General features: G+C 35.6%; 1 protein-coding gene across 9 annotated transcripts in view; it reads left to right on the forward strand.

Moving 5' to 3' along the window:
* The window catches only part of DMD (dystrophin), a 1137330-nt gene that overhangs the window by 800002 nt on the left and 318971 nt on the right, over nt 1-18357 (forward strand). For all 9 annotated transcript variants that reach the window (XM_088068904.1, XM_088068916.1, XM_088068923.1 and 6 more), the window contains 2 exons: nt 746-847; nt 5945-6053. In XM_088068904.1, coding sequence (XP_087925030.1) covers nt 746-847; nt 5945-6053 — 211 coding nt within the window. The remainder of the gene's footprint in view (nt 1-745; nt 848-5944; nt 6054-18357) is intronic.

Consider the following 18357-nt stretch of genomic DNA (forward strand, 5'->3'; position numbering starts at 1 on the left):
AGAGTTTTGCCCATTATTTATTTGGTCAGTGCCTGACAGAATGAAGCTGCTGGTTATTTGGAATTTCCTTATTTTAACACATGGATTACATGTTTCCAGAATAAAAAATAAATTGCTAGAGAATATGCTGTTGTTAATTCAGCAGGATGTTATTGCTAATGGTAGGTGTCTCCCTGTACCTTTAGGAACTGTCACTACTACTGTGGTTTTCATTCAAATTAATTTCTCTAAGTGTTTTTACTACCTAAGTGGTATTTTAGTACTCACAATTGCAGTCTTCTGTTAAAATTTTTAATCTTTTTAAACTCAGTATCATTGTTGCATCTCATTAGATGGTTTTAATGCCACGTACTGTATGAACAAAATATTAACCAGTGCACTTTTTATCAGCTGGTAGTGTAAAACAAACAAAACAACATAGCCTCTTTATTGAGATTTCTCATGACTGTCTCTCTTACTATGAATTTGTGCTAGCTTTTTATTTATTTTACTGAAACCTTCAAGATGAAGTGACCTAACACTGTTTATTTTGGTAGCATTACTCTTTTCCATCCCTCTTTGCTTCTGGTTTTTCTGGTGATCCCCTTTGTCCTTAGCAGCCACTATCCTTGTGTTTACCCCCACACCAATTCTGAGCAGAAATTTGTCTACTTGTGTTTTATGGCTTCCCATGGAGTTTTAGGACTATTCAGCCTTACTGCTTATGCTATGGTTAATCTAAACTGCCTGTGTTTTTATTTTTCAGGAAACTGAAGCAGCAGTGCAAGCTAAACAGCCGAATGTGGAAGAGGTTTTGTCTAAAGGGTGTCATTTATATAAGGAAAAACCAGCTACTCATCCAGTAAAGGTAATGAAGCAACCTTTAGCAGTATCCATTACTGTGTAATAGGTTATGCTTCCCCTGTTGTACACTTGTCCTTGATGTGCTCTGTTTAAAATCAATAAAAGAACCTGGCAAATGGCATTTGTTCTGTTCTGTGATGACATAACCAGGAAAAATGTAATGTTCCCAGCTAAAAATCTTTTGCATGTTGTGATGGGAATATTGTTTTTGACATTAAGGTTGTTTTACTCATTTAACAGTAATTCACACTGAAAGCAAATGTAATTTTTGGTGTGTAATTCATGGCAACATGTAACTTTAAATGCCTTTATTTTAAATTTCACTTTCAGAAATTTTGTCAAATAAAAAAAAAAGCAAATTTTCTAGAAAAGGTAAGAGTTAAGTTATAAATGGAATACTTTCATTTGTTTTTTTTCATTTTGAGAAAAAGAACACATGGCAACATAGCACTTTCTCACTCAATTTCTCTGCCAAATTTTATCTAGAATGACTGACTTGATTGTCTTTTGGAGCAGAGGACACATTATTTGGAAGATTATGCCTCCCAGCACTTCTCTTTTAGAAAAATGTACTGTAGAATCCTTTTCCTCAGCTTACAAATCAGTTATAAGGGGATATTTTACACACTTTTCCTAAAGGCTCTGAGTACCTTCATTGAGGCTAGAGTGTCATTTTCTATCCTGTGGAATCTTAAAGTCATCAGCAAGCATATTCCCACGTCTGGTTCAGCTGCTTTTCAAGCAGGAGACCAAACTAGTGATGTCAGTACCATACAACCAGAGCTTGGGCTGTTTTCTAGAACTAGAAACTAACAGTTATAACTGCTAATTAAGTATCTGTAAAAATGATGATTTAGAGTTCCCAGCAACAGTAATAGTGGCTTATTGATTACACTCAGTATCTATTGCAATTGCTTCTGACTGGGCTGAGATAGCAAACTTTGTATTTAGAACTTTTCAAAATGTACAGCACTCCAAAACCACAATTGGCAGAAAAAGGGTTTCTTCACAAAGATAAAATGTCTGTAGGTGATCTCCGCAGTGAATTTCTTGGTTTTCTGTCTATATTTAGTCACTATTGCTGGAGGATTATTTTCCTACTTCTACAAAATTTCCTCTGAATTACTTGTAAATCCCACTAGCACATGAATGAAGTGATGTCCACTTTAGAAATTAATACATGTTTAAGAATGATTTGGTTTCTCGTCTTCTTTCCTGGCAGAAATGCTTAAGAGTTATTATCCTATTTGGTATATGTGCATTTTTAATGATCAATTCTCCTAAACATGATAAAATGCTACAAGAGGTAAACTAAAGGTGACTTGAGTGGGCAGAAGCAAGACTCTGTTGGGTGTTTTCCTTGGCTAATAAACCCCTATTTTTTGTTGGGAACTGAAATGTCATCTACACATATTCCCCAATATCTGCATTTACTCTTTTTGTGTGACCAACTGCAGTCTTTGGGGACCTTTATTCCACAGCAGAGCACTCAAAACAACAGAAAGCTAGAGGTTTTGGCTTTCTGAATTTTTTTAATTGCATAGAAACAATTGCAGAATGAATGCTGGTATTTTCAAGAGAAAGAGCTAGTAATTGTTTTACCTAAGAAAGACAGAAGTATAAATGGTGTTGAAATGATTCTGTTTAGCCCAAAATTCTGACACAGAAGTATACTCTATCTATGTATTTTAAGTGTTCACATCAAAGACTGAAACTCTACAATTGTTACCAGATTGACTGGAAAAAGGTGACTTTTAAAATTACAATGTTCCTTGAGTTTTAATTTTGACAGTGATATTGTAAGACGTACCTGTGAGGAAATTAATAACTTGTGGAGTAATGCATATTTAATTTTTAGTCCCTCTTTCATTGTATTTTACTTGTTTCTTTACATTCTGTAGTTCATTTAACTGTGCAACCTGTGAAGTTAATTTCTGGTTCAATGTCTGTCTAGGCCAATAAGTCATAAAGCAGTGGTTATATATATATACTGTCAGAACTGTTGACTTGCTTTCTTGATGCTCTAGGTAGATTTCCTTAAGTCATCATTCTTCTTGAGTTACTTTCAACACAGTCTGCTATTTATATGTTTCAACACAGACTTTTGGATTAACATCAAAATAATTTGCTACACAAAAGGTATTTTGTGGAAGCCAAAATAATTTTTACTCTGATTAAGATGGCTTTGGAAAGATATTTAGCAAGTTTGCAAAGCTAAGAACTTAAAATTTTAGAAAATTATTTAATTAGAGCTACTCTGTACCATTGTTTTAGTCTGAACCCTGCTTAATTCAGTTCAGGATACGGACATCACTCTCAGTAGAAGCAGCAATTCAATACTTAGGCTCATAGTTCTTATTTAGTGTGTGGTACAGAAAAAAAGATAAAATTACATGCCCTCTTTAAAAGCATTAATTACTTGACAAATTTGTAGATTATTTAGTTCTCTGGGGCAGCTTTGTTTTTGTTCCTCCATTATTTCCTTAATTCACCACAAATCTTCCCATTCTTTTCAATAAATGAAGTAGGGGTCCTATTGACTTATTTTCACCACAAGCCTTTCCTGTGCTCAAAAGCAGTATGTGCCAGAAAATTAGAGATATCCCTGCAATTTATGTGCATTTTATCTGAAATAATGTACATAGTTAAAATTATTCTGGCATTTCCTAATGTTTAGCTGCCTATCTTTGCAGCCTTTAAAATATATTCTCATTATAGTATTTTGAATGTAAATTAAATCTCATGGATTTATATTGACACATAATCTTATCTCATAGTTATGTCACTGAAATAAGTATATTTTCACACCTTCACTAAGCATACTAAAATAGAATTTTGCAATGCAAGTCTGTAAAAACATTTTTGTTGGCAAATGAAATCCTTGTATATGCTGATTCAAGAGTCAAGAATGGGATGACATGTGTGATCCTTTAAGCACTAGCACTTTAATAATCAGACCTATTCACTTTTATAAAATAGATTTCATGCTTTTGAAATGCATTTCTGTAAAGCTTTTGAAGGTGAGGGAGAGAGAGGTTACTGCTGGTGTCAGTGGCAATAGAAAGAATGTAAGCCCCAACCTCATGATTAACAGCACTTAATCAGAGCAGTTTATTCAGGAAAGGATTTCTGTGCCAGTGGAAGAGCTGTGGTTCCCTTGCCACATCACTCAATTTGTCTTTTCCTCTGGTGGGTGAGAAGTAGTGAGGAATTTATTTTCATTGCCCTCAGTCTTGCATTTAAAAGACTACATTTCTCTCTCTAAATATTCATATCTAATTTTAGTGCTGTCAGTAAGATTAGTCCACATAAGGATGTTAACATCACTTAAATTGCACCAGTGTTGACATTTAAAGAAAATCTATAAATTTTTTGCTAAGTGCAACATATTTGGATGTTCATGCTTGTCACGAGAACTCTAGAGTTGCAATTACAGCAAAATTTTTGTGCCCAAAGAATTTAACATTTTAATGCATGCATGTTAATTTATGCCAGATGCAAGATTAAACTGTAATTTTGATAGAACTGGTTGCTCTCTTATTAGTGGTGTAGTTGTTGCCCCAGACAACCCCTCTAACTTGTGTGGTGGGCATGTTTTACATTTGGTCATTGCTGGAAAGAAATCTCTAGCTCATATATGCAAAAATGATTATGTAGTTACTCATGACCAGGACCAGTATTCGAATCATGGAATAGAGCCCAACTCCTGGTCCTGCATGGGACAGCCCCAGAATCACCCCCATGTGCCTGAGAGTGTTGTCAAACACTTCTTGACCTCACACTGGCTCGGAGCTGTGCCCGCTTCCCTGGGGAGCCTGGTCTAGTATCCAACCACCCTCTGGGTGAAAAATCTTTTCCTGATATCTAAACCATCCCCACTACCTCAGAGTCTGTGTGTGTGTGTGTGAGTACATACATACTTCAATTTAATGAGCACTGCTCTCCATCCCTCTCCTATTGACCTCTGTCATCTTAGACTCCAGGTAATTAAAGTACCTTTCTTAATAGGCATCCTGTTCCTATCACGGCTGGATTGTGATTTTGCCTATGTATCTAATTGTGGATTGATACCATAGAATACTAAAAGCCTTCCTGAGCTGCACCAGTACTCTGTGCTGCTTTTTGTAGCAGAGAATCAGAGAGCAGCTTAAAAAGAAATGCAATCTTCATTTTAAGAGTTTAGACATGTCAGCATAGAATTAGCAATGCTTCATCCTTCTTTACAATCCTGAAAGCAAGAAAAAAAGAGAGGTAGAAGCAGCATTTTCAAATCTAAATGCCTCTCAGGGTTATCTGAGGACTGATGTTATTCACACTCCAGACTTTCATGCAGGTTTTGTTTAAAAGTAACAGTTAAGCCATTGCTACACAGGACTGTGTGCTCACACACTGAGGTTTATGGCACCCTGAAGACTGCTAAGACTTTTTTTTTTTATATATAATTTTAATAGATGGAAGAATAAATTCTGCATTTGATGTTAGAAGTTGCAGAGTTTTTATTGAAAAGCTTTTTGAAGTACATAACCCACCTTTTTATTTTAATTAAAAAAATTACCAGTTCATGTTCACAGTGGTTAAAAGGCAAACCTCTGATGCTGGGGGAAACGGGCTGAGCTTGGTCCAGGAAGCCACTCTGTGCTCAGGGTCAGGCACCTGTGCTGGTTCTAAGTTGGCTCTGAGCTTCAGGAGCCAAACTTTGAGAAGAAAAGATGCTTTTAGGACCCTGACATGAGGAAACTTTTTTGTAGCACAGCTGGAAAGGATTTTACTTGTACCTCTCCCCCATTTGTGAAATTTCATTGCTGTATCTTTCTGTTTTGTATTTTTTTTTAAATTCAGGTGATCCACCAGATGAAAAAAAATAGCCCAGTTGTTTTATTTTTTTATTTATTTACATTAATTTCCATTTGTTTACATTACAGATCCATGTTGGATGGGGCCCTGAGCAAACTGATCTATTGGGTGGCATCCCTTCCCATGGTGGGAGGGGAGCTGGAACTAGATGGTCTTTAAGGTCCTTTCCAGCCCAAGCCATTCTGTGATTCTGTGATACATTAATTTATGTATTATGAATTTAAAATTTTGCTATTTTCTATTCTAGAAAAGGTTAGAAGACTTGAATGCTGACTGGAAGGCAATACACCACTTAATTCAACAACTGAAGGAAAAGCCAGCATTAGCAGCATTTGGCCATCTATCTTCAGGTGTCTGTAAGTGCTTCAGTATATGTATTTTTTTTAACTGATTAAAAATCACACAGTTAAAATGAAAATGGCTGGAGACTGTCTAAATTAATTCTGCATCCTTTAAAGTGCTACTATGACATTCAAGTTGTTTTTTTATCATTGCCTTTCTATTTTATTCAACGTATCCCAGAAGACAAATTAGATTATGATTTGATAAAAAGGTTGCAGAATACTTTTCAAATTATTACTGTTTCAAAGTGATTTTTCTTTCATTCCATCAAGAGGTGAGATTTTGACTTTCTGCATTTACTAATGGAGGAAATACTACAAAGGGAGATAAATTATTTAAATTAAAAGATAATAATGTTTTAGGTCAAGGGTCTGTAGATTGGTCACAGAATGAAATTCTGAAATTACTGATGGAGTAATAAAGGGAGACTTTCAAAATGAAGCTTGTCTATTAACAGAGAAAGTCATATGACAGCATGGTAGGAGGAATTCTGCAGTTAAACACTAAGTCTATGATTTATATTGCTTCGTTTCTTACATTCATGCATATGCAACAAGACACCTGATCTCTATTTCATTTAAATTATTTCAACAATATTTATATTAGATTATACTCATATCTCTTTGTGGCTTCTTGTTCCCTACAAGGATTGCAAACTCTTTTTTTTTCTTCCTTGATAAATGGATTTTATTTCCTTGTGCTTTCCTTTGAAATGCAGTGATTAAACATGGCTGAAAAAGAAGTGCTTAATGGAAGCATGGTGCTCAGTCTGAGTTTCCAAAGTCTCTAAGATTCTTTACTGGGTATTGAACCATTTCAGTTGCTTGAATGAAGAATGTTACCTATACAATTTAGAAAGCTGCTCATCATATGTTGGAGCAGAAAGAAATCTGTCCCCCCAACCCCTGTCAGACTGCCTGTAACTCAAGCTATGATACAGCTGCAGTAATCTGGAACTGGATTACATGTGGGTTGTTGGTCTCTCTTGTTTTTAACATTTTCTAGTTACATGTTTCATACAAGGAAAGCTTGAAGTGGAGAATTCTATACCTTCTAATAGTGGTCCTCTGAGCCAGCAAAGTAGAAAACCCTTTTTTTCAGAGAAGTACATAATTGCTCCATAATAGAGACATAATAGAGACAGAATCCAGAAATTTCAGTACCAGAAAACAGTCCAGCTCCTGCCTAAATAGCATGCATTCAAGAAAAGAAGTTGTCTTGCTTGTGACATGTTGAATCTTACTAAAATGGAACTATTCTTTGAGCTAAGTCCCATAGAACTGCTGTGGTTCCAGTGGCAATTATTTCAATTTTCTAAAAAGAGACAAATGCCACTACTATATTTATAAACAAGTAGTACAACAGAATTCTAGCTTTGCATGATTTTGTTCCAAGGCATTCTACAGGAATTCATGTGATGGCATGGGGGGGAATGAAGGAGATGTGTAATCATTTCTTGCTGTGCTAAACTTGCAGTGTCAGTTTTCTGTGTGAACAGGTTGTGTCAGGTTCCAGAGGGAAAGAGTGTTGGCAAGTTGTGTGTTTTCTGTTACAAAAGAAATTATAATAATGGTACAAGAGTGAGAATACAGAGTAGTAATGTAATATATTTTTATATTACCTCATCTCTAGCTGATGAATTTCAAAATTACTCACCTTAATGGAAGGTGTAGTCTCTGACTGCTAATGTTTCTGAGACTCAGCGGATGGAATTATACATGCAGAAAATGAAAGCACTGGTGTTCTAGAAAAGATTAAGCAGGAAGTAAGATTGATTTCCCTTCATTGTCACAAGCACTTAAAATTTAAACCTGTGCTTATAACACTAATTCATAATTTTTCTTTATTTGAATCAGTTTACTGTGATCACCTCATTATAGGTGTATTGACATAGAACTGTAGAGTTCAAAAAGAACCCAGGGAGACATCTATTCTTTTTGCTCAAGGCACAGTCGATTAGTGCAGGTTGCTCAGGGTCATGTCCAGACAGGTTTTTAAAATCTCTACGGATGGAGACTCTACAACCTCTCTGGGCAACTTTTTCCAGTGTTGAGCAACTCTGACAGTAAAAAAAAGTTTCTTCCTCTATTCCAATAGAATTTCTAGTATTTCAGTTTTCGCATGGTGCTTCTCCTCCTGTCTCTGGGATTTACTGAAGACAGTCTGGATCTGTCTTTACTCCTCCAATCAGATATGTAACCACATTGATGTGATCCCCCTGAGCCTTTTCTTCTCCAGGCCAAGAGAGCAGGTTTCTACAAAGATAGGAAAAGATATCTGCTACTAAGGTATTTTTGTATTGCATTTAAAAGAATGGGAGGAGAGGAGGGAAGAAATTGAATGTCATGGGTCTAGTCATCCTGTAGTATAAGTTCTGCAGTTATTTTAACCACTCATGTTATAGATATTTTTTATGGCCTTATTTACTCTGCTGCTGATTCTCATGTACCATAGGGACTCAAACTGGCTGTGGGAGAGCCAGCTTTAACCAAGCCTCCCAAAAGCTAAACAATCTCATTAAAGGTCATTTGTAGAGAAAGATACACAAAATTATCTTGGAAGGGTTTTGTGAAGGAAGGTCACTATCTCCTGTTGACAATTATTCACTTCCTGATCCTATAGGGACTTTTAGGGACATCAGGATTGAATAATATTAACATGTGTATTTGAGACCAGGGAATGAAGACGTAACTGGCTCATCTCTACTGCCTTGTCAGGTATCATTTGGTCTGGTCTGGTTACAGGAACTCAGACAGAGAATCTTAATAAATTCCATCTGGTGGCTCTTACAGAGGTAAAGCACCCTAGCTGTAATTATTTCTAGATCTGCATATTATAGCTTCTTTGGCAGAAGAAGCATTAAAAAGTATTTATTGATATTCCACCAGTCCGGTGTGCCCTCAGGCATAAGGAACAAGAATTACTTCTCCAGCTCAAAAAATGTACTTAGCTGAAGGGTATGCCTAAAACCTTAGCAAAGATTGACTTCCAAAATAAGATGAATCAGGAAGAAAATCACTCTTGCTGTCTGTACTTGACAGGATAACGTGAAACAGTGTGAATGTCTCTATCCAAATACCTTGATGCATTGCTTAGCCAGCAGTTTGAAAACATTTTAAACAGAGAGAAATGCAGTTCTGGAATGTGTTTTTCCAGAAAACACATTCGTTTTTAATAGTGTCATTAGCATTCATATGACTTCTTTTTCTTCTTTTGTACTGAAGTGCTATCACTGTATTTACTTAGTAAGTTAGGCAAAGGTACACACTGCTTTGTAAACCCCTCTGAATGCATTCTGGGGTGGGAGGCACTCCTGGCTTGTTCTGGAGAAAGATATTTTCCATAATCTGTCTTCATTCCAGTAAGATGCCAGGGAAAATTTCGGCCACTTGTATTTAGATCTACCTTGAAAATACAATTTCTTTAAAAGGATATGTATTTATTTTCAGTTGTGCTATACTTGAAGTTGCTGAAATTTTAACACTACAAATGAATCCAGCTGAAAGTACTCAGTCAACTAATTTTACATTTTACATATTCATCTAATAAAACTGTGAGTGATATATTATCTTAATAGTCTTGCAGTTTTACTTATTCAGTGAACAGTTCTTTGTGTACAAGCAATTTCTTTTTTTCTCTTGACTGCTTACATAAGTTTTTGTCCCTTTTTCTGTCTCTTTTTTTTTGTATGAAATGCCTAATCAAGTGAAATAGAAAAACACGTGACTGTGAAATGAAAAAAAGTGAGAATTACAATGAGCTACAATGGTGAAAATTCTTCTGAAATTAGTTATAATTTGTCCCTTTAAACTTAAAAAGTTATAAATCTTATTTTGGAGCATTGTTTGTAGGAGGTCTGAAAACAGATATAGAGAAAAAATGATTGCTTGTGTTTAACAGATTATAGTGGGTTGCATTTGACAGAAAAGCTGTATATGCATGGTTAGGTGCTGTACACTTACTACAAATAATTTGAGGAAAGCTAATACTGCATCACCAGAGCTCACCATCAGCTTTAGGTATCTCTCTTCAAATGTCTACAATCAATGTCCTTCTGTGCTTTCAGTATAACTTGCTTTAGGAGTAGTAGTCAGACACTGCAGACACAGAGCCAAAGACTAGGCTTCCCTGTAGAGGGGAAGAAAGCTTTTCAGGATTTAGAATGGATGAGGAAGAATGGAGCAGGAGTGAGGTGTCATGCTGAGTCCATTAGACTCAAGTTGTAGTGTGAGGCCTGTGAGCTGAAGTTCACCAGCAGTAATGGTGGTGGAGAGAGCTCATCACTTATTAGCCCATATATTCATCTGGGTTCTAAAAAATATTCACAGCAGTCAGTCACCTCCAGAGTCTATAATACCTTGAGTCTTGGGATTTGAATTAAAATAGTGAAATTTGTGAATGTGGAGAAAGTAGTAAAACAGAGTTTCATTGCTTATCCTATGGTATTTTACATGCAAGAGTATAGCATGTCTCCTTCTGTCTGGGAAATACAGTTTGTTTTTTATTTCTCTGTGAGGCAAATCCCCACCTGGACTAGTCATGCTGTTTTGTTCAAGGCTTGTAAGATCATATACAACAGTTCTTGAAAAATATCAGTTACTCTGTGTATGCACCGCTGTGGCTTAATGCAGCTGGGATTCATATTCACTGCTTGCAATATATAACATAAGGAACAACTTCTGGTACTATATATAAAAATAAACTGTTCATGAGTCCAGGTTTTTTGAGGAAACTTAGCCCTAAACAAAAGCATGTATGTGAAAATACATACCTTGATCAAATAGCCTAAGGTTTAAAACTAAAATCCACTTAGCTCAGAAGCTGAAAGTGCTTCTGTAGTGCTAATGCATCTAGATGTATTGTATGCATCTAGAATTTTCTTTTGTCTTCAAAATGCATAGTTGAGTTTTTTATTATTCCATATTGGTTATTTCTAAAACAGGGGGATGTACACATGGACATAACAGTATCCTGCATTTTGAAAACTATCCTGATAAATATCTGACACTAGATTTGGTTTAATATTTTCAGATGAAGGATTCTTTGTCCAGGAAACTGTAAGCATTGAAATATGTTAATTTCCAAGGACTTCAGAGCAGGATTGTTCCACTGCCTCTTTAAAAACAAACAAACCATTTGTATTTAAGAGATAATCAGGAGACAATGACAGAAATGTAAGAAACAAAATGAATGACAACAACTTGCTTTGGGCAAAAAATGAGCACTAGATACACTTTCTTTTTTTCATACTTCAGAGCTAATGTGCTCTGAAGCAGTCATTGCTTATGCATAATGCTCACTGTTTGGGTGAGCACATATGCTGAAGTTCAACACTGTTTCTCAGAATTTCCAAAAGCTAGTTTTAAAACTCCTTGTGCACCTGAGAATATTACAATATGTGTATTCAAAGGGTAAATTAAAAACAAATGTAAAATCAGATATTTGAGTGTCTATATTGTTTATAGCAACTGGCATAGTGTAATTGACACCAAGAATACTCAAAATAATTATTTGGGAAAGACTGAACAATGGGTGTGTGCATCTACAATGTTTTCAATACTAATGAACGCCTGTGTTGAGATTAAATGTTGATATTAAACTTACTTTGCACATAGTCTGCACTACTTAAACGAAGTTTTCTATCAGCTATTAAAAAGTTTTCATGAGGGGTATAGTAGATACCTAATTTTCTAGAACCATTCTCCAGAGGGTTGAACAGTTAAAAATCCACAGCATGTAACTGTTGGGACAAGTAGCTCTACACTGAATTAGAGGGCAGTGCTACTGCCAGTAGTCCATTTTGTCTCACTTTGGTTATAGAACACCAGTAAAGATCACTCTCATGAGTTGTAGTAGAGAGAAATACTATTTCCAGTAATGATCACAGTCTAGAACCATGTAGTTTCTGATACTTGTGCATGTTGACTCTAAAGGAAATGTCAACTTTTAATATTAGCCATAATTTGGTTTAATGCTATGAAGAGTTTTACAAAAATAAAATGCAAGAGGGAAATTGAATAGGTAAAAATGCAGTAGGGAGGTATCACAGAGAATACCCTGAGCTCTTAAATTATCAGAGACCAGTAACAGTAGGTTCCTCCTTTAGTCAGCTGGCCTAACAAAGGCTGCTCATGCTTGTATAAAGTGAATTAGTAAAGGAACAGATTACTGTCTTTAGCTTTTCTTTTGGATGAAGGAATAAATAATGATTTATATAAATAATTTTAGTAGATTTGGGGTTGAGTCATTTTACTTTATAGACTCGTGTAATAAAGAGGTTCAGAGATGCCAGCCTGACATTGTCCTATGATGTGTAAATTGCCATATATCTGTTTTCCCCTTTATATTCAGGTAAGAAGTGTCTAATCATCCCATCTGGTTTCTGTTAAGAAGCTTTTTTACTTCTCACATATGTGACACATCCAGCAAATAACAATATGGCACAAAACTGAATCTGTTAGCACTTGATTGGAGATTTTTCAAGGTCAGGACCCAGTTTCACAAGCAGTTCTATTTTTCAATACAGCTGACATCAGACACAAGCTGAAGACAAACTTGTCTAATAAAGCTTTCAGATTCAATTTTCTCTCTGCATATAGCTTCAGGAATCTCTGGAGGTCATTCACAGCATGTGCTGTAACACCAACAGGGAGAAGTAATGAAAAGCATCTATATAAAAAGCTGACACTCTGCCTTCCGAGCTGCATGAATAAAAACATAATAAGCAAGTTTAGAAACACAAATCTCTGTTATTCTCAGAGTTTCTATTTTGATCTTTATAACAGGTCTTGATTTGAGGATTCGCTTCTGGTTTTTCTGACAGGTGAAAAATATATGCAAAATATACTTAAGCCATAAATGCCTAATTTGAATAAAACCAAGGGTTGCACCTTTATATTTAACATCCTCTTCCAGGGATTTGGCAGTAGGTTCCTCTTTGAAAAATCTGTAATAAACAGGTGTGACAGTGCAGTTTACAAAAGGAATGTGAACTTCTACTTGGTTTTTTTTTCAGGGCTCAGCTGATTAAATGTAACTTGCTCTGAGTTACAAAAAATTTTTATTGTACTCATACCTATGAGGAAACATAAATCAGAAAGTCAAGACAGGAGGTGGCTGCTTTGCTGTTATTAAAGACAATATGGAACCAAGGTCTACTTTTTCTATTCTGTAACAAGTTGTTGAAGAACGGCTGTCAAGATTTATGATGTAAATAACATTAATGCTATCATTAGTCTTTCAAAGAACCACATTCACCTATTCCATTTTTAAAATATGATCTGGTGTTTTCTTCTGAGGAGCAAGCTTTGTAGCTTGTTTTCTTTCATTTAATGTCTTGATCAATAGTTAGTAGCAGCAGGCTATGCCAGATTTAATTTAAATAAATCTCATGAAAATGTAAATGATAGCATACTGTAGAATTCTTCAGACTATTATTGATAACCTATATCAGGTGGGAGCACAGAACTAAGTTACAGTTATGATTGGACTATTTTATATGACTCCAATAATCTTTGTAACAGAATAAAGTGTTGGTAATTATCAAAATATCTGGTAACTATCATTTTTTAAAACACAAATAGAATCAAAAATTTAGATTAATTTATTCTGGAAGATATGGAAAAAGGAGTAGAGTTCCTAGAAAAAGGGTATCCATAATAAAATGATAGCTTATGCCCTTTTTCAGTTTTTCTGCCTCAGTTTCTACATTTCTATTTTTAAATCACTTTTTTTTATAACGTTTTAAGCCTCTCTCTCTCACCCACTTCTTTTTGTTACAACAACCCAAATTACTATGATATTTCACTATCCAGATAGCATCAGCCTGCAAAAAGCAGTAATCGTTCTATTCTGTTTCTTTTTGTATAGTAATTTGGCCTATTGACAATTACATTGTGTGAAAATCTCCTTAATTTGCTAGAGTAGTAGAAAGGGGATTGGTCATTCTGCACACAATCCTCTTGTCCTGTCTGCTCTTTGTTAACTTGTCTCTAAAAGAGTGAAGGAAGCCTTTTCCTGGTGAGGGGAGCAGTGCTCAGGGACATCCCGGTCATGCCCTGCCTGAGTCTTTGACATCCTCATATTTCTGTTGTGACTGCTCTGCAGAGGAACAGCCAGCCATGGAGTGTGAGCAGAGTGGAGGCTACAGGGAATGAGGAACAAAGTTCAGAATTGCTTCTAAGGTTTCTAGTCAGAGAACATGAGACAATGACAGAAGGTCTTGCTTCTTGAAGCATAGAATGTTAAAAGGAGGAAAAGATGGCAAATGAAAACCTCTTCTATCCCAACTGTAAAATTCTTTAGTCTGATATATATGAAGTTTATCACTGAAATACCAGACTGCTCTCTTTGTATCAGTGTGGAGTAGCAGGGGACATGCAGTGGTGAAGATAGGCAAGAAGATGTTTTTTTTAACAGTAGATTGGTGGTCAGACGGCACTAAAGTTCCCAAAGGCAATTCTTCATAGGATGAAACTAAAATAGATATCAGTTTGACCTGAAAAGTAAGCATAATATGAGAGAACTTGACAAGGGTTTCACAAAGCGCCTGGCAAGATATTTTTACAATTGTGGTGAAAGAACAGAAGGTGCTTGTAGTGATCTCAGTAATTCTTTTGTCAAAACAAAGCGACAGTGATGACGTTGCCTTTGAACAGCTGGTTTTAATCCTGCAAAATTTTCCACTTGAAGAATAAGGGTAGACTTGGACATTTTTGCATGAATTCTGTAATTCTGTTAAATTAGCTAATAACTGAGCTCTGATTATTTCACAGCTTCCTTAAACCTGTTACGATACTTATTTTTTTTTAACTACAAGATACTTAGAATTCAACTGGCTTCTTGTTATTTTATATCTGTGTTCAATTTTTTACACCTTTTTTTCCAGAGTTCCCCTTGGATAAGATAGCAATTTATGCCTGTTAAATCAATATATAGATCTTACAAAAATTAGAAGAGGTGATTTTTATGAGACTGTAAATGCTGGAGTTGCCAGTAGTATGTTCATTTCCTTATATCAGAGAATTAGCTGCGAAAATTTAGTTACATGCCAATAGCAGTACACTGGAAATGTAAATTGTCATATAGATTGTCATCCAATTGAAAGCTGCATACTAAATCAAGGAACTTGTTACTTTTAGTGACAAAAGGAATACTGAGAGGTGCTTGCATCATTTGTGACAGATGTTGTCACAATGTTTTTTATAAGGCAATGCATGTGACAGAATTGGATTTTAAAGCACCCCAACTTCTGTAGTACAAAACATTCATTTTCATGAAACCCTTTTGTAACAACTGCTCACTGAAAAAGACACTTTTCCTTTGGAAAAAAAATAAGTGTCTTGTGTAGTGTTATAAATAATAGTGCTTTTTTTAGAAAGTATATGAAAAGTTCTTGGGCTACCTTTTTTTAGTTTCTGTCTGCTTAATTCTCACACTCACTAAAAGTGATCCATTCATACCATAGCCTTTTGCTTTTCAATTTTTAGTGGCCCCATCAATCATGCTGAATTTTGCCTAAGGAAAGGTTCTTGGAGAATGCCATGACAATGCTATATTACTAAAAGGAGACTGAACTTTAGAGCAGTTTATCTTTCAGGAAGGCTTGAATGGAACAATAGGTCCAAGCAGATTAATTCTACCTCTGTTTACAGATATATATTACAATCTTCAGTTGGTTTTATACTGCTTGTCCCTGGTCGAGTCATAATCTAATTAGGATCAAATGCTGCAGATTTAAAGTTTTTTCCACCACATGTAGAGAAGTCAATTGAATTCTTTACATACACTCTGCCAGGATTATTCCCATGTGTTATCTTCTTTCTTAGCTGCTTCCTTCCCAAAGAGTTCTCAGTTGTTACATTATTTCCAATTTGTTTTTTAGAGAGTGTTTGAGAACGTAATTATACAGGACCACAGAAAGACTGAGATTGGAAGGGACCTCTGGAGGTAATCTGGTCCAACCCTCCACTCAGGCAGGATAATCTGGAGGAGGCTACCCAGGATGATGTTTCTATGGCTTTTGAGTGTTTCCAAGAGTGCAGATTCTGATTCAACCTATTGCAGGACTTACTCAAAGAGTGTTTCCTGATATTCAGGGGGAACCTCCTGTGTTTCAGTTGTGGCCATTTTCTTGTCACTGGTGGGCACAGCTGGAAAGAGCCTGCCTCGACCTTCAGATATTTATACAAGCTCATGACGCCGTCCCAAGTCTTCTCTTCTCTAGGCTGAACAGCTCCTGGTCTCTCAAGCTTTCCCGCAGATAAGAGAGGTTTCAGTCCCTTAATCATTGTGGACATTTACTGGTCTCTCTTCAGCCGCCTTGTGCTAGGAATCCAAGAGCTGGATACAGCTTTCCAGTTGCTGAGCAGAGGGGAAGGATCAGCTCTGTCCATCTGTTGGCAATGAGCTTCCTAATTCAGGCTGTGATGCCAACAGCTCTATTGCTATCCCAGGGTTTGAGGTGAAGCTGTCATACATATATCCTCCATATTATCCTTTCTGAAGACAGAAGTGACATTTGGTTTCCTCCAGTCTTCAGGTATTTCTTTTTTGCCATGATCCATCAAAGTTTGTTAAAAGAATCCTTGCAATGATTGCTGCCAGATCCCCCAGCACTCAACAAGTGCATCTCATCAGAGCACATGGACTATTTTATATGTCCAGTTTGCTGAATTATTCTCTAATTTTTTAAAACTCTAACTTCTGTACATGGAAATTACTTTGCAGTACCTCTTATAAGCAAGGGATCTGTTAACATTCCACGTCTAGATATCTCACATACACAGAAAGTATTTGAAGAAGCTCTTTGCAGCAACAGGTCACAATGTGAAATTTTTGCTATGCAGCACTAATTTTACTTCACCCTAACATTTATTTACATTATGATGCACAGAAGCCAACTTATGTGGTTTAAATCACAGAAATTCTTATTGTTAAGTAGACTCTACCTATTCTCTGTGTTCTTTTTCCTGCCACAATTCAGTGTTTGTGATAGATGAGTTTTTCTTTGCATTGAATGAAAGACATATAAAAGCATCTTGCTGTAATGTTTGGAGGAACTTGGAAAAATGCATTGGAAAATAAACAGCTTAGCCACACTCCTAGATATAAAAAGGAGGATGGTAAGAAAATCCTACCACATCTGTCCTATGACAAAGAAAGAAAAGTCTGAGAAAGCTGGCACTTATCTTTCTACTAAATTTAAAGTCCTTACGCTGTTTAAAAATCTAGTAATATTGACAGTAACATTTTAGAAACCATAACTTTTGTGGTTATTCTTCAAATATTGCAATACACATTCACTGTAAATCTTTTTCTCCTAAGCTTTTTAACCTTGACTTTATACTTTCTTTTGAACCTCTAAGGCGTCTTTTGTTTCATCCCCTTCATCTCACTACAAAGACTATTTTAGATCTAAACTTTAATTAATAATCCCATAAACTATGAGCTTCTTCTACCTGTAATAATTAAAATTATATATAATCCATAATGACTTAAGAGTCATAAAGAACTTCTAGAATTAAAAGGTAGCTAAGCACTTAACTTGTATTTTAAACTGATAACAGTAACACATAATGTGAATGTTCTCTAAGTGTTCATGAAATTAGGAATAAAACTTTTACCCATTTATAGTCTATAAAAATTACTGGATATGAAATGGACCTGATACAGTTACCAAGTCTTCTTTTTCTAGGAAGTGTTTTTTACTAAATATTCAAGGCTAAGAAAATCAAACATTGGTGTTGTGTTAAAATAGAAAAGAGTCACTTTGAAACATGATTTTTGTCTTTACAAGTTGATTAAAATTTTAAGAAAATGTAAGCTTTGAGATACAATGCTCTAAGGATTCATATTTTCTACATTTAGAGCTGTAGGTGGAATTTTGTTGGCAATAATTTTTGATCAACATAAAGACTTGATTTTGAGTTCAGATCACTAGAAAAAAACATCCCTTGCTTTCAAACTTCAGAGTTGGTGAGCTTTTTTTTGAGGTAATAAATTTATATTTTTCATAATATTTAATCAGAGCTCTGTCAGGCACTATTATTTTCCTTTCAGAACTCCTTTATGAGCTGGAACACCTGTCGGGTAGCTGTAGCTCCTCAGCAAAAAGTGTTACTGGCAGTGAGCACCTTGCAGGGAGAGGCTGTACTGAATGGGAGAACTTAATGTACTCTTAACTTTATTTCCTTAATGTTGAAGGACAGACAGAGATGAGACCATTTATCACTGGAACAAGTCTAAATAAATCAGTCTCAGAACTGTCTTTCCAGATCTCTCTCCAAGAAGTCTGTTTATAGTTTAAGAATACGGTCA

The sequence above is a fragment of the Pseudopodoces humilis genome, chromosome 2 (assembly GCF_049639895.1).
Source record: "Pseudopodoces humilis isolate 2021_Gansu_Grassland_sample_001 chromosome 2, ASM4963989v1, whole genome shotgun sequence".
Lineage (NCBI taxonomy): Eukaryota > Metazoa > Chordata > Aves > Passeriformes > Paridae > Pseudopodoces > Pseudopodoces humilis.